This window comes from Chlorocebus sabaeus, chromosome 10 (genome assembly GCF_047675955.1).
Source record: "Chlorocebus sabaeus isolate Y175 chromosome 10, mChlSab1.0.hap1, whole genome shotgun sequence".
NCBI classification, from domain to species: Eukaryota; Metazoa; Chordata; class Mammalia; order Primates; family Cercopithecidae; genus Chlorocebus; species Chlorocebus sabaeus.
In genome coordinates this window covers 101,862,379-101,884,362 of record NC_132913.1, presented here as the reverse complement: position 1 = coordinate 101,884,362, position 21,984 = coordinate 101,862,379, and the positions used below count along the sequence as shown (strand labels likewise).

The 21,984-nt window shown below is 33.7% G+C and overlaps 2 protein-coding genes across 2 annotated transcripts in view; both read right to left on the bottom strand.

Moving 5' to 3' along the window:
• Positions 1 to 9,722: 9,722 nt before the first annotated feature.
• On the bottom strand, positions 9,723 to 10,211 carry VWC2L (von Willebrand factor C domain containing 2 like). Its single transcript, XM_073020279.1, has one exon. The coding sequence runs from the start codon at positions 10,137 to 10,139 to the stop codon at positions 9,723 to 9,725; it is 417 nt and encodes a 138-aa protein (XP_072876380.1). The 5' UTR covers positions 10,140 to 10,211.
• A 3,685-nt stretch (positions 10,212 to 13,896) lies between these two features.
• LOC119625297 (sperm-associated antigen 16 protein) overlaps positions 13,897 to 21,984 on the bottom strand; it is a 572,840-nt gene continuing 564,752 nt past the window's right edge. Inside the window, exon 6 of the mRNA XM_038001577.2 lies at positions 13,897 to 14,147. Coding sequence (XP_037857505.2) covers positions 13,972 to 14,147 — 176 coding nt within the window. The 3' untranslated portion in view covers positions 13,897 to 13,971. The remainder of the gene's footprint in view (positions 14,148 to 21,984) is intronic.

Below are 21,984 nucleotides of genomic sequence, written 5' to 3'. Positions count from 1 at the left end.
TAAGATGTTCATAAATGTTCTGAGGAAAAAATGTTCTACTGTCACATAAATTTGTGAAATTCTGGATTAAATATAGTTTAGTATTAATAGTAATAGTAGTAAAAATATCAGGTAGTTTTTATAAATCACGTGGTGTATGCCAAGTACTGTCTACTATGATCTCTCTTTTATAGATATGTACATGGAGACATAAAGAGGTAAAGTAGTATGTCCTAAGTCAGTTGGCTGGTAAGTGGTAGGGTCTGCTTTAAAATCTAATTTTCACCACACTTTTGAGCTCTCAGCTGTTGAACTCTACAGACTAACTCTTAAACAAACCTACTTTCCAATATGCTGAAGTAGTCTCAGTATACTAACGTGTACTGCTCATTTCCAAGAGAAGTTAAAGGATGCATCATTTCTCACATTTATTTGACTATGAAAAATAATTGAAATCCTTATGAAGAATCACACAATATTCTAGTATTCCTTAGAAAACAGTCTAGAAAAGGCTGAATTATAGCCGTGATTCCCAAACCCTGCTGAGAATTATAATAATCTCAGAACCTTTAGAATAACATAGATTTAAATGATTTAAATTGGAATTTAAGATGGAAAAGTGAAGGAATCTGAATTTTTGCAACATTCCTTCCTTAGATGATATTGATCATCAGTCAGTTTAGAGATTTTTGTTGTTGTTGTTCTAATGCCACAGAATTAGAGATTTCTGCATATGCCATCTATTTTGCACACTCCATTCCTGCCATCTAGTGAGAGGTGAGAGTTTGCTAAGTGAAAAAAAAAATGGGTCTTCATTTTCTAAAACCATCAAAATACATGAGTAAGCACAGCTAATTTTGCTCCTTTGTTATGTCCAAGTATAAAGTGGTCTCAGTGAAAATAAATAGGTAATGTTTAATATATTTTAATTTTATTTTGGCCCATATTATTTGGTTTAATTACATAATTTTTCTGTTTTAGACAATGGGCCCCATTTTTATTACAGCCTTTGGAAACTTAGGCTAGTTTCACAAATTGTACTCAGTCTGTATCAAAGACTGATTTCTGATGTGCCAATATTTTATTGTTCTTGTCTACTTGTAACTCTGTGTTGTCATGGTGATAGGTCCTCATATCACATTTCTATAGACAATTGGCTGAGATAAATCATTGCATCCAACATATTTATTGGAAAAGAAGATGAAATGCGCTGGCATTTTTCTGTTAAACCTGAAGTTAGTAAAATATAGAAAAAAGATCACAGGAAAGTGATATATTAATATTGCCTTGGCAAATAATGAGCTGCGCCATTATGGTGTTATCCCTAAGTTTCTGTTAGTCTTTCTTTTATCACCTCTAAAATAAGGGAGTTAGATAAAATAATTTCAAAGTGCTATTTCAGATCTAAAATTCTATGGTCAGTGCTCAAAAGTAGAAAGGACCTAGACTATAAAAAAGAAACCATAATGCCTGCCTTTTTACAAACAGAAAAATTTATATAAATGCAGATACTAGAAATAAAATCCCAAACCAAGATGTAACAATGGTAGTGAAAGGTAAATACTAAAACAAAAATTACTTCAAAATCCCAACCCAATAATGTTTAATTAAAAAAACTTTTTGAGCAGTGGTAATTGTTATAAATTGATATGTAATACTATAATCTTCAAATCTTCAATACTACTTATTCTTCATAAGACATATATGGTCTCATTATTGTATCAATTCTATGGATAGAATAAAAGTATATCAAGTTTTGTTCATGGTTATGTGACATAACGGGAAAATTAAGAGTTGTGTTCAGTGCATGTTTATACACTGGCAGACAACTTTATACAGCCATAGAATAATGTCATCTGAAAACTTTTTCAGGAACTGAATGATCTTTCTTGTCACTTTAGTACTTTATTCACTCTTTCCATGATGTCATTAAATCTTTGCAAAGATGGCTTTATTGTGATACGCTCTACAGCAGGCTAGAGGCAAGGAAATCAACAATGGAAGTGTGTTAGACTGAAATTACTGATGCTAATCAGTAGTGATGATAAAACCCAAAGTATAGACTCTAAAATAAGCCAGTTCCCCATTAATAATGCCTATTGTTTGAGAAAGCAAAGACATTGATCACTTCAACTCTCCTCTTAGTTATTTGTTTCAAACGCTTCCCTAAAAGACAACTAAAAAATACGCTGATAGGTTTTTCTTGTGCTGTCCTTCATAAAACACACTGCCTGATGTATAAATCAAGATGCAGCATAACAAAACAAAGTGAAGATATGCTCATGGCGATTAAGAAGTAGGAACAAAAGATTTAAATAATCTTAAAATAAGATTTTCTTAAAGGAAAAACACTCTTGCTCCCTCCAGTTTAACACACACACACACACACACACACACAAATTAACGCGTGTATGGAGCAATTAAAATCTAGATTATATAGATTATAAATTAATCTGCAAAATTTGCCAAAGATATGTAGGCCTGTGTTATGAAATAAGATGTAGGAAATAGAAAAAAAATTATGCTTGTTTATATCACCCTATTCACCAATTATGTCTTTTGGTGAGGAAAAACAATTAAAAATAGGCATTTTTTTTTTTTTAACATATCCAAAACCTTGTACAGTTGGAGTTAAAATTTGGAAGGGAGACTACCAGGTCATTCTTTCTTTCAGCTTCATCTTCTCTCAATATTGGTGAGTCAGTAAGGAATGGGCAATCATGTCTGTAAACTACTGATGACTGACCTCAAGTCTGGGGAAGTCACTCACAGTGACAAGCTCCGCAAATCTCAGATGTGGCTGCAAATCAATGCTGATCTCCCAATGTGCACAGGGCGCAGAAGCCCAGTCACAAATCTCGGTAGTCATGCTTGTCACACGGTTATCACCATTAACAGCGGCATCTTCCAATATGAAGGACAGCAATAAATATTGGTAAGTGAGTATGAAAAACTGCTCCTACATATAACTAGTGAAAAAGCTAGCTGACCATCAATTCTCTTAAAATGTAAAGTAAGAGACTGTAATTCTGACTGTAAAATGAACTAATTCACTCCTGTGGGAATGAATGTGGAAGCCATTTATTCTTATAATTCTACTCCATTTTAGAAAGTACTTAATATGAAAAGGATAACACTCAATTATCAATGGAATTTTTTAAAAAAATTAATTATTTTTAAAATCTGATTTTTTTCCTAGCTGTCATGTACTTCTGTGAGTGCAAAAAACTTTGTGTACTTTTGTGAGTGCACGAAGTGTGCAATGAACATTATACATTTTTAAAATGAAATTGACTTCTAATCTCTGAAATGAAATCACTCAGAGAGTATAAAAATTAACTAAAGGTTCCCCAGTTACTTACAAAGATGGGAATCCCCCTTTGAGAATATCCACTTTGAACCCACTCATTCTGCATGCTGAGGCTGAGCCTCAGATAAGCAACAGTAAGGTCTCAATCACTGTTATTTTGTAGCAACTTGAAAGGGGAAGGCATTCCTTTTAACTCACTCAAAGCCATTTTAATGTTAAAAGCCACAACATTCTCTGCAAAACAGAAACTGCATTTTGCAGAGCCAATAATTATGGAATTAATCTTCTCAACCTCTTTACAAAGATCCCCAATTATCTTTGCCACATAAAATCATGATGCTTTCTAGTTCTTTCTTGGGATAATATCTTTAAAATGCCACTGGTGACTCTACTACCCATTTGTTGAGAAGTGAAAACTCTCTTTTGTATAAAATTCTTTTAAAACTGCACCTATATTCTCATAATCCACTGATTTCTCTGTTATTAAAACAAATACAGGCTTCATACTTCAAAAATATGCTTTCTGTACTCCTTTGCCTTGTGTAAACATCTGACTTAGTTCCTGTGCTTTTCATAGACAGAAATGGCAGGTGGGTAAGTGGGTAGGGGGAAGTGAATTGTGCTGTGCGAAGTGTTACCTACCTGTTAGTCCCCTCAAATGAGATATCTCTACAGCCTCTGGTTTTCCCTGTTCTTTCATAAATCTGGTCCTCAGCTCCTAGAACATGTTGCCTTCCATTTTCTTCTCCATATTAAAAAAACTAGACATCAAATGACTCTTCCAAACCTGAATTCCAAAATTCTTCCCACTCAAACGTTTTCACAGATTTAATTTTACAATATTGGACATTAATGATGTAGCACCTATTAATGAGAAAGTTGAAAATTTTATCTCTGTGTGAATATACCCATTAAAGGGCAAATCAATTCTAAATCCATATTGGCATCAACATTTTTTATGAGTGTAATGATTTGGAAAAATAATCCCACTGCTTAATTTTCTTTTTTCTTTTTTTTCTTTTTGAAACGGAGTCTCCTTCTCTTGCCGAGGCTGGAGTGCAGTGGCGTGATCTCTGCTCACTGCAGCCTTTGCCTCCCGGGTTCAAGCAATTCTCCTGCCTCAGCCTCCTGAGTAGCTGAGACTACAGGTGCCTGCCAACATGCCCGGCTAATTTTTGTATTTTTAGTAGAGGCAGGGTTTCACCATATTGGCCAGGCTGGTCCCCTTTTAGTCTCTTGAGGTTTAAATATTAAGTATAAAATTCAGGGCAAAAACTTGGTGTCATGAAAACATGCTCATTTTTATAAAAGCAATAACAAACCCATAAGATGTTCGACTTCAAAAAATATTCACACTGCACCTTTCAAATATACAATTCAGAGACCTGGTTCACTGTCTTTGACCCATAGTGGGAAAAACACAAAGGTCACTGTCAGCAGGGAAGAGCTGGTCTTGGGTAAATCCAAATCCTGAATTAGGGACACTGGGAATTGACTGCAGAAAATCACTTTAAAATAAAACAAGCTATGCAAAAGCTGAGGGATTTCTTTCAGCTGCATGTAGTATAACCTTCACTGTATGACCTATAACTAAATCACTACAAGTTCTAAAGTATAAGGAAATAGTCAAAAAGGCTAATTCTAGCAGAATCAGAGTTATAAAAATACTGAGCAAAATAAATTCTTCCTTTGAGAAACTCAGCATAAGATAGTTAAGCCTACATTTCCAATGAACTTTTTCTGGTAGAAACTGCTATTATAATTTATTATTGATATGCTTTATTTCTCAAAAAGTAGGTTCCAGTGTCATATCGCCCGGGTGCACATAAAAGAAAGATGAGAGAACCTACTATACAGTGACCTTTATCTTAATACAATATTACCAGAACACCGGAGAATTTAGAGTTTTCAAAAAGAGTAGAGAGAAATTCATTTTCAAAGCTTGCATCAGTAAATGAAATCAAAACCCCACAACCTTTATAAATGACATTAGTTTTCCTATCAGGTGACACATGTGGATCAATTTACATTTGAATTCGGTGATCAGAAAATATTGAAATGTGACCTATGATTTGCAACTGCACCGGGTGAGACAATACAGCTAAAACACTGGGTAGTCATTGCGATGCTGGGATGGAGACAGAATCCAAGACAACCCTTGGTGAGGAAGGGGTCAAGCGAGGAAGAAAGTAAAGGCAGGATGAAAATAGACACTCTTATCATAAGAGAACAATGTGTGCCATTTTAACTGCCCAAAGAGTATTTTTCATCTCAACTTTCAGTGCTTCTTTAATTAAAATGAAGAGAACAACACATAAACAGAAACTAAATCATTCTAAAGAAATTCTAAGTTCTTTATCCTGTAAGTTCGATTACAATTTGACCTGGTATGCTACTCATCAAAAAATGTATTGAATGACTGTTACGTAGCTCATATGGTGTTGGGAATAGAGGGGAAAAGAAAAAAGAAAACAGTGTCCCTAGCCTCAAAGGGTTCAATGACTAATGGAAGAGACAAGTGGTTTCACATGATATTATTTCACATTATATTTCATATGATTTAATATTATTGCAGTGTGATGTATTACATTATTGCTGTGAGATAGAACAGTAGAAGTGGTGAGGAGCTTAGATTCTGCAGCCAAGCTGCCTGGCTTGGAGTCCTACTTTTTCCTCTTTCCAGCTGTATGGTCTTGGACAAGTTACTTACACTCTGCTGCTTCAGATTTCTTATCTGTAAAACAGTGCTAATAAAAGTATAATTCTCACAGTGTTATTATAAAATGTGTTATAATATACATCAAGCTCTTCACAGTATCAGACAACAGCTACTGTTCTTGTAATGATGGTGTGTACAGCAGGCCGTGGGAACATATGGAAGGAGTGATACAGTGTGGGAGATAAGAGGTAGGACAGACAGAGAGGGGTTTCCAGTTGAGGTGAGATTTAAATGGAGCCTTGAAGTGGTCCAGTAGGATTTAAACAGGGAGCAACATTGAAAAAGTGTTCCACACTGTGGAACAGCAGTGCAAACACACAGGGAAGAAAAGTCACCAAGTTTGAGGGATTTGGAGAGGTTGATGAGTAGAATCTAGGCTACAGCAGGGAAATTGGATTTTACCCTGAAAACTGTCCTGAATGTCTTTGTCCTTATGCACCTCATTCTCTTTTTTTCTGCAACAGACTTCCTTCCTCCACTATTGATTTCCCTTTACTTCTATTCAATTCTGTGCTTGGATATAGGACATTCGTTTTTATTTATGTATAACTAGGTCATCTATGTGCAGAACAATCTGCACTTTATTGCCTGTTATTCTTCAGATGAATCTAAATATTTTGGCCCAGCATTCAAGGCCCTTCCATCCACTGTCCACCGACACATATCTGAAGTTACCTCTTACTAGGATAGCATTTTAGTCATAGCTAGCTTCCAATTATACCCATCTCCCTCCTCTTTGCACATTGTATTCATCCCAGTCTCTGAATTTGCTCCAGCAGTTCCTCCTTGGAGTTTCTGTCTCCCCAGATCAATTTCAAGTACTTCTGGAAGAACAGGCAACTCTACAAGGTGTATAGGGTGAGCATCCTGAAGACAAGTCTCTTGCTTAACCTAGCCTCATACTATGTTGATAAGCTTCTGACATCACAATCTCTTGGGAGTTACATTGGGATTTTATAATCATATACTTAACTTTTTACCTGCTTTTTCCCCTTCTCTCTTCACATCGATCATGTCTTTCTTGTGAGCAGAGATTTTGGTTTCTAGATATCCTACTTTAAAATGTAAATATGTCTATAGTATCTTATCTACTGAACAGTCTGATAAATGCTTGTTGGATGAATATATTAAATGTAAAATCTCATAACACAACCTCTCTAATTAACATATCAACATTATTATATGAAAGTTTTATGCATCTTTAATAATTAATGACTTGTTCCTTGCAAGCTGAGTTGGAAGAGAATCAAGGTGACAGATTATGGCTAATATTTACTTAGAGTTATATGGTTCATATGGATAAGTAGAGCATTTTAAAAAGGTATTACAATTCTTTATTTGAAAGTCTTTTAAAGTTAAACTTTCATTATAAAATGTAGGCAAAGCCATAGAGGAATTTAGAATTTAGAGTAAATCCCTGGATATTAGAGTTAAGAAGGAGGGGACAACCATTTATTTAATACCTATTGTGTACCCGTCATCACAAGGTTAGTGACTTTAGAGAAATTATATGTTATTAAGAATTTCCAACCTCTCCTTCCAAGGGAAGTGATTATTACAATGGCTATTTTATAGTCAATACCACTGTGGATCAAAAAGTTTAAGAACTCCATTCAAAAATTTATATCCAAGTGATGAATTCGGGATTCGAATCCAGGTCTATCTGACCTTAGTGACAAAGTGCTTTGAGAGATCATATAGTATTGTTAGAATGGCAGCATTTAGAATTAAGGTAAATAACTTGACAGTTTTGGATACGTAATTTATCCAAAACTGGTCTCAGTTTCTCATTCTTGTACATTTGCCCTATATAGTCTCTAAAGCTCTTTATGACTCAAAATTCTTGTTAAAAAAAGTGATATCTATTATTTAAAAAATTTTATGACACAAAAAGCAAGGTGAAAAAGCTGTGCATATTAATGGATCATACATTAGGAAAGAAGTAGTAGGGATTAATTAGATTATAGTAGGGTTATAACTAGAAGGGGTACAGAAATTACTTTTTCTTTAAATATCTCTATATTGTTTGACATGGTAACATAGCTATACCTTTGTAGTGAAATCTAATAAATAGAGGGAAAACTATAGCATTTTAAATAGTTAATTAGACAATCCTTTTTCTTCATTAAATATGGATTACCAAATTATATAAATCTCAGAAACTTATATTTTTATTTGTGCTAGTTATGAAATGCTGTTCCTACAATACCGTTTTGTATTCTACTCTAGACATAAACGCATGTTAGAAAAGGGTGATATGACTCTAGAACCATGCCTAGAATCAAATGTGTTGAGTACTTCTACTTACTTCCATTAAGATGAAATTAAAAATAGGTAATGTCAAAGAATATACAATATTTTAGAGATATAAAACCATTAATAAATGTACTATACTCTGAACTATTATTTGGTGTCAACAGTGATACTTTTACTAGACTCTCATGTTTTTACTTCTTAATTTTGTGCAATAAAATAATACACAAAAGACAAAAGCTGAGAATAACACATCTAAGAAAGTCAAATGTCATAATTTAAATTTCCCTTTTGTCCTAAGGAATCTATTTTCCATGACTGGGTATTCTTGGGTAAATCAGAACTGGCTTGAACACATAACCTGGTTCATTCCTGGTTAATAATGAACCAAATACAATTAACTATGAATACACAGATTATGCTAATGATGATCAGTTGAGACTTTTTTTCTACATACTGATTTCTGGCACCATTTGACTCTTGTGGTGAGAGAAGTTGGGTCAGTGTTAGTAATGGAAATGTCTTCTCTCATACATAAACACCCACACTGAAAACGAGCTATATCTACTTTTATCTCTAAGGTTCTGAGCACTTGTCACAGAACTTGGTTAGATGAAATGGGAACATTTTGTATAAAGCCACCAGTATGACAGACTCTCCAGGCACAAACTGCCATTACATTTAAGGTGGACATTTTTCATGTATTCATACCTTCAGAGTTCAGATCACGCTTGTAGAACATCCCAATTAAAACTACCCATTGGAGAAAAGAAAGTCCAATAAGGGATAAAAATGAACTCTAAGCTACTTTGAAAATATGACACAAGCATAAAAGAAAAACTAAAAAATACCATGTAGGCTGAAAAAAATTACAGTCTTTTTTACTACTTTTTACTTGGATTGTGATAAAAATTCAGTTCTCTGTGGAATCCTGTAAGCAAAAAATCCAGCGAGCAGAGAACAGAACAGGGATCTTGCTTGACAATAAGTAGGCCCAACGCATTTTCTTGATATGAGGACCACAGCTAAGAAGTGTATCTCTGCAGCTTTTCCACACAATAAACAAATAATTCTAGACTATATTGTTAAATGACTTCAAATATAGGCTAATAAGCAACACACACACACAACTGACACAATTTAAAAATTAATTTAGGAGACACACTATACACAAAATTGTTCCCCTCAGAAAACGTATTTTGTAATAACAAAGAAGAAATGTTTAAGGGCAAAAATAAAAGGTGTTAGGTATGCCCCAGATACTTCTGGGAAACAAATAAAGGTTATTGTGAAACTTAACAAATATGATCAGCAAATCAATTGGCCATTTGTTGACCATGGTGCTACTTATGGTAATTAGAACCAAATTGCTGTAATTTAAAGGGAAATTTAAAAGTACATTTTTCCAACTCTGACTTTAATGTAGCAATATACTAAGCACGTGGTATGAAAAGTTGATATTCAATAAATATGGAGGGTAACGCATACCTTAAATTCCTCCAAGATTTTGTAATTTTTCCCGTGATATTCACAGAAGTTTTTTACTTCTTTGCACTCAGGACAGCATCCATTGTGTTCCACTTTAGTACACTTTGGGTGAATTTTAGGGCATTCTGGTTGGTCGCAAACAGGTCCATCTAGAGCACAGACACATGGACAGTTGGAATGCCCAGGGAAAAATCGTTCTCCCAACTTGTATACAAAGCCGCTGTCATCGACACACCCTTTCCCTCGATAGTCATCAAAGATCAGATTGTCATTACTGGAGATCTGGTCACCTTCATCAGCAGGATAGTCTTCATGGCTGATAGCAGCAGAGGTGACCAATCCAGGGATGACCAACAGAAGTATGCAAGCTTCATGAATATGAAGAGCCATCCCCCTCTTCAAAGACTTCTGGATGTACTCCTAATATTAAATACACTCAGCTCCTTCCATGGGAATACAAGAGGGGTAGGCTGAAAATAAATATTTAAAAAGAATAATTTGACATATATAAAATGAAGATAGATTCATTTAAGCCCATGCTCTTAAACTGTTTGGGATCAATTTAAAGATACTAAGGCCTCAAATAGACTAAGTTGATGCAACTATCTATGCCATATTGTGAGGTTTGGAAAGTTGATACTTTGCATTAAAATTTGTCCTTTTGGATTATTTTATATACGAACCTTCAGCTTGAATATTCCTTCTGAATTTCAAAGGTCTGGCTTTGTCTAAATTGCAAAGAAATGGTTTTACTGAGCCCCAAAAGGTGATTACAAGGAAGCACTTATAAATAGCTCAAGAATATTTGAACTCACATTTTCTATTATTCTTTAAACTGGACTAGTCAGTGATGGAACATATGTTATAATTATCTGTGTCAACTCAAGAGATTAGTGTGAAAAAATCTAATTCTAAAGGAAAGAGAATAAACCAACAGTTGAATATAAATTATATTTAGGATGGAGCTGCTATAAAGGACTTCCTACTTATTTATGCCCATAATTAAAGAACAACAGTGGTATCCACATCAGTTACCTGTTTCAGTGAACATGGATCTGGAATTTTGAAATATAGTTGATAACAAAACTATCCCATGGTGGTTAAGAAAATTTGAAATAATAAATAATACAAGAGAATTCCATGTCCTTAAAATAATTTGTTAAAAACAAATTTGTTTGTATTATTGTCCACATTATTTTACACAGGAAGTAAGCTCCTAGTGGGCAGGAAAGATCTATCTATAAATTTATTTCACAGTAACTTGAATCTAGTATATATGTAATTTGTTTAAATTAAATATTTCAATATAATATAAATACAGTTTATGAGATCTTGAAAACATAACTCTTGAAATGTCAGAAATATTTGCATGTATGCAATCTGCATATGGAAGTTGCTTAAAACAGTAATTAAGTGTTAACCATTCATAGAAAATATGCCTTACTAATTTTGTGACACTGACTTTTGTAAACTCCACTTAGTATTGGTGCTTGATGTGAAGTGTTGGGAGTGGGCTCTTATTTAAATATTTAGAATAACTAACTCACACAGAGGCTTTGGGGAAACTGTGAGTTTAGGGAGTAATAAATAAGAAAAAGTATTGTCAAATAGCTCATTTGTTTATTTAAATGCTATTGGCTTAATGCCAATATCACTAAGATTGTATATAGGACATTTTCAGGTCAGCTATAAATGTTATACATTTGTTTATTTTCAGATTATATTAAGAGCAATGATAAATCATCTCTTTTCAGTCTAACATATACAGATGATAACTTAAGATAAAGATGACATTAGGAAACTTCATAAACTATTATATTTGCATTTTAAGGTAGATATGCAAATTCTATAATAGTAAAATGGAAGGTAGTATGCCCTCTTTCCAGAGAAAGCTGATATTAGAATTCCTCTGATATCCTCTGATATTAGAATTCCCTTTGGGTAGGTAATAAAGCTGATGATTTCTTACAAAATATGTCAAAAATAATGAGTCATGACAGAACAAGAAAATGCAAACCTATAATTCTACTTGAGAATCTGGAAGCTCCCTTTGACAAAGCATTTTTTTCTCTCAAATTACTACAGAGATAACAAACATAACAGAAGCTTCTGAAAAAGCATAAATATAATTTACTAATTAAAGCAAGCATTTATACATCACATATTTAGAAAGTTTATCTTGGAGGAAAAGAAAGCTACTGTGCTTCCTTATAATATTCCAGCAATATCTGTCAACACATGCAAGATAAGCCATATAAAATACACATATGATTCTGCTTCAAAGGGACATAGACAGAAAATGATCTCTTTGTAAGCCACAGGTAGGCATTAATGTGTTAGGTTATGGTAAATGTAAACTTAGAGGTAAAAATAGGAATGTAATATCTACTTTATACAAACATTAAAGATGTTTTTATTATATGAAATGTATCTTAAAATCTGCATGGTAAGAAAACAAGATTTTATTTTCAATATAACAAAGTTCTTAGGCTATTTTTTTAAAAAGCCTTCATAATTGAGCTGCCCTAGTACAATTTAAGATACTATTTATTTAACAGAAGAAACATGGGATAAATCAAATATAATGTTTATCTGAAGATTTTTATAAAGAAAGCAAACACTGCTAAACTGAGAATCACTTCCCAGCTTAACTTTCCCCCCTCCCCATATTGCTACATATGATTTAAAATGACTGCATCTATTTCTTTGAGAAAACAAACATAACTCATGTCATAAGATACACTTACCTAATCACTCTGGAGGTTAATGGTGGTGGTAGGGGTCACAGCCCAAAATGAACTAAAAGGTCAGCTATGTTTTAAGAAAGCAGTTCCTCTTTAATTACCCAAAGAATACATTTTTAGGCATGAATTAAAGGCAATCCATTCTTTCTACCTCCCATTTCAAAACACAGTAAAGAAGCAGTCTCCCGCCCTTCCAGAAAGAAACACAGCAGAAACACATAAGAAATTTGCTTTGGACCTGTCTTCAGAATTCAAAGCAAGCAGCAATGCTGGTCCTGTAGAAATCCAGACCCCAGTAGCAGAATCATGTTGAACTTATTTTTAGCATTTTCTTAGATCCTTCTATGAAATTTCCCGGCTGATTACGCCTCCTCCACACATGAGTTCACTTACACAGTGTTTGCTACGGCAGTAGAGGTGATTTGGCTAGGCTCGGAGGATCACAAACAGCAACAGCATGCTGTAGCTTAAAGCCCACTCCGCTGGCAATACCATCACCATCGTCCACAGTATGTTGCTTGAATCCCCTGTTACACACCGGAAAATACTAACTGTGGACGTGAAGGAAAGGAGCAACTTTAGCTGGGTTTCTGCATCAGTAAGAGCAGTTTGCAGATTGCTGATTTGGAGCTCATTCTGCCGGCAGCCGGGAATTCCTCAGCACCACGGACAGCGCCAACAACTGGCTTCTGAGCCCAGCTCTGTCGAAATCCACGAGCTGCTTTAGATGAGGCTAGAGTGCTCTACAAGCAGTCGCACTTTATACAGCGGATGCGTGCATTAGGAGGGGTAAAGACATTCTACGTGCGAGATACTTATTTGCATTGAAATTACAATTAAATTTTTTTTTCTAAAAAATTGTAATTACTCCTAACGCATTCTTGGATGGACTGCAGAGATGAAAGTTCCAGAAGAGGCTTGCATTTAGATTTAAGCCATCTGCAGTCCCCAATTATTATTAATAGATAAAGCATCATCATTGTCAAACAATCTGTGAAAACATATGCTTGTCGATTCTGTTTGACCCTTTGGTGGCAGAAAGACTTCCCCGGTGTTGCATGATTAAACTTCAGGTCTTCCTGCAGCTTGGATCTGATTAAAAAAAAAAAAAAAAGTAGCCAGGTTTTCCTGCAGTTTGTTCTCTAACATTAAAAATCAATCTCCTGTAATTCATCTAGTCTGTCATTAGGCGTCATTGTAAAGCTGTTTCTTTCAAAACCCCTAGCAAAGATGCCGAGTCTCTAAATTCTTATCAAAATGAGACAGAAAAAAGACCCCGACACAAATGGGTGAGCATAAAGTTTTTTTTTTTTATTAGTAACAGTATGCGCACTAAAATATATGTGCAAAGCATGTTTTAAAGCAGACTGTAAATGTTACCTGCTGGCACATTTAACCAGTTATTTGCTGGTTTGGGACTACAGGAAGCATTTTCAAGCCTTAAAGGGAATGCCCTCTGCAGCGGGGTGTGCTGACAGTCAAGACCACGTTCGAACTGTGCCGTCAGAGCCTCCAGAAAACAGAATCTCCCCGTCGTGAGAAAACACAACCGTGTGTGCCTCGCTTTCGTGGCCCATCAATTTGTGAATCTCCCCAGATTTAAGATCTAGCAAATGGATAACACCATTGCCACTTGCCTGAGCTAAAACTCGACCTGAGGGAGACAGAGAGGAGAGAGAATGAATCAAAGTTTTATTTCAAGTGTTCACAGTTTATAAGCAACGAAGCATTCTATTTTTTTCAATTATTCTGTTAGGGGTCAGTTATTAAATATGAAGTAGCTCCTGTAGGTATAAGAAATAAGTTGAGTCAAAATTAAGACACATCAATAATTAGATTACACAATTTTCAAATTGGGACATAGAGCCTAATTGTCTACATCCTTTATATGCAGATTTCATCAAATGTCCTACTAGTCTTTTATATTTGTGATTAATAAAGCATTTTGAGGAGATGAGATTGAAAGCAACTATGCAGGGCAACTTTCTTTTTCAAATTATATGTTAAAAAGTTTTAAAAGACATAACTTTCAAAATTTATGGAAAAACATATCTATGTATGGATAATTTGTATTTTAAAATTTGTATTCTTCTTTAAACTTATTTATAATAATTATGTTAATCATTACTTACAAGTCAATATACATTCCTGCTTTAAAAATTGTGATACTCATGAACTCAACAAATATTTTTTTTGAAGCTGAAGTGGAAATAAATATTTCCATTTCAAAATGACTTGGAAGTTTTTACTTTAACTTAGAATTCAACTTTTGATAAATTTTTGTTACATAAGATGGCTAAATACAGCACAGGGTATTTGCATAATTTTTGTACCATATATTTTTAGTGGCTTATTTCCTCAGAGTGAAAACAAATCAGGGATCCAATTTTAATTAATATTTTTATTAAGGAAGTCCAGTAACAAACTATCATGGGACTTGGAGGTAAGTAAAACAACAGGCTATGTTTATAGAAGCTCAGTACTTAGTGTAAATAAGTATGACATTACTACTATCCATGGGATTATTTAATCATACTTAGAAGGCATATTATTGTTCCAGTAATAACATTTAAAATTTATCAAACTCTTTTAATGTGATAGATACCATATTTAGTGCTTGATATGGATAATTCTGTATGATCCTTACAATAATCTAATGATAAAGAAAATAGTATTAACTCCTCTATGTAGGTGAAGAAATAGAGGCTTGGAAAAGTGAAGTAACTTGCTCACAATGACACCCTAGGTATAGGAGGAGCTAGCATTTAATCACAGCACTTTGAGTCCAGAGCCTGGGCTTTTAGCCATTATGTTTTCCACAGCCAGCATAGCATTGTTATCAATGATGCCTTCTTGACAGATTTTAGGTAAGTGACATATTGTGAAAACAGCATTGGCCCATTTTATAATAAGAATTCTAGAATGATATCACCATAAAAGCTACAGTGAAATATTTAATCACAAATCTTACCCCCAATCATCATGAATACTTCTAAAACAGAGAAAAGTTATAAAAGTAAAGCTAACCATGATAAATACAGCCTATTTGCAAACCTTTATAACTACTGGGCTTCTTCATATAGAACAAAGCCTGACACAGCAAAGATCCTTAGGATGGATTAGAGTGTCCAAAGCAGCAGATGTGAATATTTATTATAAACCCTTTTCTACTAAGTCTTTGCTGACAGAGGCATTACATATGGATTTCACTTCCAACATCACTCTACAGGCAATTGCTGTTTGTGACTTTCCCAAGAATCAAACAAATAACTTTTTTTTTCTTGTAGTCTTTACACAACAGCTGAAAAGGGGGGTAAATATTCTTTTCTATTTCTGAAACCAAACACAACCAGACAGAACCAAGTCCATAAAGAAAAATATTTAGCTTTAAATCATTATTCAAATCTGTAAAAATAATAACTGGAAATATTTATAAAGACTCTAGTTATTTCTGAAAGTTTGTTTAATAAAATACAGAAAATGATAATATTGGAACCTAATATTAATTCAATAGCACCATGCCTCAGGTGTTTCAAAAATTTGCGTTTTCAAGAACAGATTTGGGTCAGCAAATTTATTATGAGGTTTTTCAGGTTCTCCTGAACTCATTTTCAGAGGATTGCAAGGCTGAGCATGCATCGTAACTAATTCCTAAAATGAATATAAATTTATAATCATGTTCAACTTCATTTAAAGTATATTGGATTATTACACGGCATATAAGGTGTGACTTAAAAATTAGTTTTGCTGGGAACAGGGATGCTAACCTCTTTCGAAGTTAGAAAATGTTCAAAATTATTTACCAGGGCATGTTAATTGCTACATTAATACTTTAGTATCCAGTTGGTGTGAGAGAGAAGAGGTACTCTTAGAAACAAAATAAAAAATGCCACGGCCTCATTACTGGTAGCATCTCCACAAAGTGTAGCATTTATAGAGAAGTGTTTATGGAGAAGTGCATGGGTATCTTTTTTAATCTCCTGGTGATTGGCAATGAAAAACAAACCACACTGCAAATCACTTGTCATCTGAATGTCAGGGTCTTAATGATAAATTTAGGGAGAATAAAAGATTTAACTATATCAGAACTTGGTCAATGGAATGAAAATATGGTAGAAATACAATTTTAAATAGTGTCATGAGAATTTATGTGAAACCTGAACTAATAATGTTCATGTTAAAGTAAATACATATCTTAAAAATGTGAAATTAAATAATGTATTTTTACTTTCAATCTTTTATAAACATATTAAAAGCAAAATATTGTCTTATAACATGTAATTTCTGAACAGATTATTACAATGTTATTTAGCATAGTTTTTTAACAAGAATAATTATAACAATTTATGAATACACACATTCCATAAAAATCACATGAATTAAATTTGTGATTAAAAACAGTATAGGTTAAAAATAAAAATGGTCAAAATGGATTTATAAAGATATTTTAAAATAAAGATAAATGTTTAAACATCTGTTATGTAAAAAATGCTTTGCTTTTTTTCTTTTGTTAACGTTCAAATTATAAGGATGTCCACACTTTTCACAGAATGGAAAGAAAATAAACAGTCTAGGGAGAAGATTGATTTAATTTTGTAACTGCTATTATTTATATAAATAACTCAGTATATATCAACATTGAGTGATTATGACTCCTTCATATGTCTTAAAAAATGTAATCAATACTTATTTTTATCTACCAAGATTTTAGAATATTTTCATGTTTAGTAAATGAATACCTTTTCTGTTGACCAATAGGACTCAATGAGGAACATATGGTGCTGTCTATTTTACTTTAAAGGATGAATTTGCCAACTTCTTTTGGCTTTGAAGACAAGAATTAAGTTTCTCCTAACCTCAAAGTATTGCTCTGCTATTAAATGATCCAATCAAATTTTATAAATTGGAGGGTCTCTCAAAGTTAGTTCCAAATAAATTTATAACTTTCTTAACACAACATAGTTTCTTTATATGCCATATTTATTTTAAGAAGTAGTTTCACTAATATCTTAGGCACAACAGTTTCAATTGAATTTGGTATAAAAACTTGAGTATTTGAATATACTTATTAATTTAAGCATTACTAACAATAGAATCCCTTGAAGAAGTTTATAGAATGAATTAATCCATACAAATTGAGTGGTAAAATTTTATCTAGGTGTAAAAATCACTTGATATAAACTGGTATAATTTGGAAACTCTTACTCTCATGCTAATAAAATGTGTAGTATTGACACTTTTTCTAGCTACAATTTTTAAAACTTTTCAGTTTTCATTAATTTTTATTAAATTTTTAATTAATTTTAGAAATACATGTGAGAAGTCAATTTGATTTTGACAGTGTACACCTAGAATAACCAGGAGTTATCTTAAACCTTTCAATACTTACTTTCCTTCTCATGTAGCCAAATTCTCCTTAAGGTTGAGATACATGCTGCTTATTGCAATTTTTTAATAATCATGGAACTTGACCTATCAGTACTTAATACGTGCTTGTTGCATGAAGAGTCAGTGTGTTACAAGTAGGAGCACAAAAATCTTTATGACATTTTTAAATAGAAAGGTTTGAGCCCATTTCTTTGTCATCTAGGATTACTGGAATTAGTTGATGGTAGCCCTCATTTATTGAATGTCTAGAACTTTCTTTTTTACATCACATGTTTTTCACTCAACTCTGTGATGTAGCTATTCTTTCCTCCTAGAAAATGAAGGAGACTCACAGAAGGTTGACTTGGGATTTATTTATTTTATTTTATTTATTTTTTTGAGATGGCATTTCACCCTTATTGCCCAGGCTTGAGTGCAGTGGTGCAGTCTCGGCTCACTGCAACCTCTGCCTCCTGGGCTTAAGTGATTCTCCTGCCTCAGCCTCCTGAGTAGCTGGGACTATAGATGCCTGCCACCATGGCCAGCTAATTTTTTTTTTTTTTTTTTTTTTTTTTTTTTTTTTTTTAGTAGAGACAGGGTTTCACCATGTTGGCCATGCTGGTCTCAAACTCCTGACCTCAGGTAATCCACCCACCTCAGCCTCCCAAAGTGTTGGGATTCCAGGCATGAGCCACCACACCCGGCCTTGAATTGGGATTTGAATTGAAAACTTTATTACTCAAAAAGTCTTGCTTCATTTACTGGCTTTAGAAATTCTTACACAAATTAAGATTTAGGGCCAACTGGGTTTATGCCTGTAATCCCAATGTTTTGAGAGGCCAAGGCTGGAGGATCACTTGAGGCCAAAAGTTTGAGACCAGCTTGGGCAACATAGTGAGACTGCAACTCTGCAAAAAATTTGAAAGAAAATTAGTCAGGCATGGTGGCATGCATCTCTAGTCCTAGTTACTGTGGAGGCTGAGGCACTAGGATTGCTGGAGCCCAGAAGTTCAAGACTGCAGTGAGCTACTCCCACCATTACACTCCATTCTGGGTGGTACAGCAAGTCCCTGTCTCTAAAATAATAATAATAAAAAATAAGCAAAAAAGACTCAGATAAGTGTCACACGTTGGGGATTCTTTATGAATATCACTGAATTTTCTAGTTGCATAAGCTCTTAACTTTAATGCTCATGTTAATCTCGTAATTGTTTTATGTAATGTTGTTTCTACTCCTTTGTGAAACTCTGAACTGAAAACATTCATGTTCTTGCAAAAGTCACTGTTTATATATATCCATTAATCTCTAAATACATACATTCTAATGCATATATAACATGTACTAAAAATTGTACCCAGTAACTAAAAACACTCATTTTACATCTCTTCCCATATCTCCAACCAAATTATCTCCCTGGTTCTACCATTTTTATTATGAATACTAATTATCTTGTTTTCTAGACTCCAAACTGTAATAAAATTCATTTCTAACTTTGCCTCCCTCTCCATCTTCAATCCAAGTCCTAGCCATTCTTTTTTTAAACCAATTTTCTATAATCCAGCCCAGCCATTTATTACTATTTCCAACTGTTATGTCCACAATATTAGTTAAAATCCTTTTGTTTTTTTAAGATACTAGGACCACTGAAATGATTCTCAAAATGATCTTTTCATTTTAAATCTACCTATATTAATTCCTGAGGCATTTCTTCAGTAATGTTACCCTCATCCTAAAATACCATAAATATAAACAGAACAATGAAAGCAATAGCAGCAGCAACAACAACAAAGAGGCCCTTTTCATCTCTGATATTCTCAGGTTTTGTTTTGTTTTAGATCTAACCATCTTATGTTACAAATGAAACAGCTGAACTGAAGTGACTTGGCCCAGGTAAGAAAATGCACATGTGGCAGTTGCAGAATGTGGCTGACATTAGATCTTTGGCTCCTAAATCAGTTGCTCTTTTTACTATTTCTTTCAGACACTGAATAATGTCCAAGTATCTTAGCATGGCTTTTAGGATCTCTACACTCTGATACAAATCTGCATTTGCTAACTCAAGTACACTCTTACATGAACTCTGTGCTCTCCATCAAACAATTTGCCATCATTTCTTGAATGTATTCTTCACTTCCCTACCTTTGGATTGTTGTTTCTGTAATTCCCTGTAGCGGAATACTTTTCCTAGCTGTCTCCACGGTCCCCAACCATTACTTCCTAATAAAAATCAACCTACTTATTAAATCTTAGTTCAAAATGATTTTCTTCACCAAGTTAGTACAAGGGATCCCTAGTAGAAGATCTGCCTTTTCTGAGCACTTACTGCATTTCATTCATACCATTCATGTGATAATAAGGTGTCAAAAATTCTAGTCAATTATGTATTTGTCTTACATTCTTGACTTTGTAAGTACTCAGGAACAGGGGCCATACCATATATTTTTGCATTCCCCCAGCATAGCAAGGAAGCTATTATAGTCAATATCAGTGGATAATAGTAGCAGCTTTCGCACTACCATTTGTAGTACTTATTATTTGCCAAACACTGTTCTAAATCCTTTACTTGCCTTATGTCATGTTATTCTTCAATAACCCTAAGGGATAGGTTATACCTGTACGATCCATTACAGCATCCATGACGCACATGTAGCTATTGAGCATGTGAAATGTGGTTAGTACAAATTGGATGTGCTGTAATTGTAAAATGCTTACCAGGTTTCAAATGAAGAAAAATAGGCTATTAATCATTTTTATATTGATTACATGTTGATATGATGCCCTTTTGGGTACATTTTATAGATTTTAATATATATTTTATATGTATATAATTAAGTATAAATATATTCATATATATAAACAAATATATAAATAAATATATCAATTTTACCTGTTCTTTTAAAATGTGGCTATCAGAAAATTTAAAATTATTGACATACTATTATCGTAGTATATATATCACATATCACACATTTGTATTAGAAAATACTAGTATATACTCTGCTTTACAGAGGAGGGAAATGAAGTTTAGAAAGAAAAGCAACTTCTCCAAGGCCACACAGCTTGTAAGTGATGACATCTGGATTTGAGGTCTATATGACTCCAAAGCGCATGCTCTTATCCTTTATGATATGCCCAGATGAAGGTTTTTTTTTTTTTTTTTCCTGATTGGCTCCATGTCATCCCTTCCACTTTGATTAAGCTGCCCTTACTAAAATGCAACATGATGGAGAGATGTATCTATCAAAGACTCTCTTGAGTGTGCCACTCCAGTTTCCAGTGTGAATCTATGCTCATCTCTAGGAATATATTTAAATTAATTTGTATGTAAGTCAAAGAAATATTTCAAAAATTTTATATTCACAGTCACCCTAGTGGCATCTATTGATTCCAAGAATCTGATTGTACAACTAGTTTCCTGGGAATAAGTGAGAAACTCAGGAAGGCTGCCCTATTCTTTCAGAGTTTCAGGAGACCATCCGATGTACCCAGTGCTTTAGTGGGCAGAAAAGACACTTTCACATCTTTAGGGAAGTATTTTATATTAAGATGTTATTAAAAAATTCTCATTTAAATTTTGATAGAGGGGAAACAAACCAGACTATATTTTCTTCCCAATGCTTATGTTTTCTATATTGACAAACATCCCCTTAGCCTCCCCCAAATAATATTTTTGAATACAGTGAACATATTTTATCCAATTCTTTACACTAATTGTTCCTGAAAAAAAAAGTTATTGTTTTGCTGAGAGGTCTCAATTTGTTTTAAGAATTAAGAAAATACAAAATTAATTTGATAGATGGGTAAAGTAAAATCATCTAAGGTAGACAGAGGTGTTGGACCTCAGTTGTCAATATGAAAATTCCTATTCCCTGAAATTCCAAGGAAAAATGGCTGAGAGGCATGAAACTTGTTAATAAATCCAAGTTTGAAGAAGATACTGGTTGAGGCAAACTTACTGTGGTGGTGTATTAACTGGCCAAATGATGTCATTTTTTAATGGAGCACCCTATGTTTGTTATGAAATTTATTAAATCATGTTGACAGAAATATTTGGTTTTTTTGTTAGAGGAATAATTCACAACACTAGTTAATGTATCAAGAGTTAAGAGTTGTATTTTCTTGG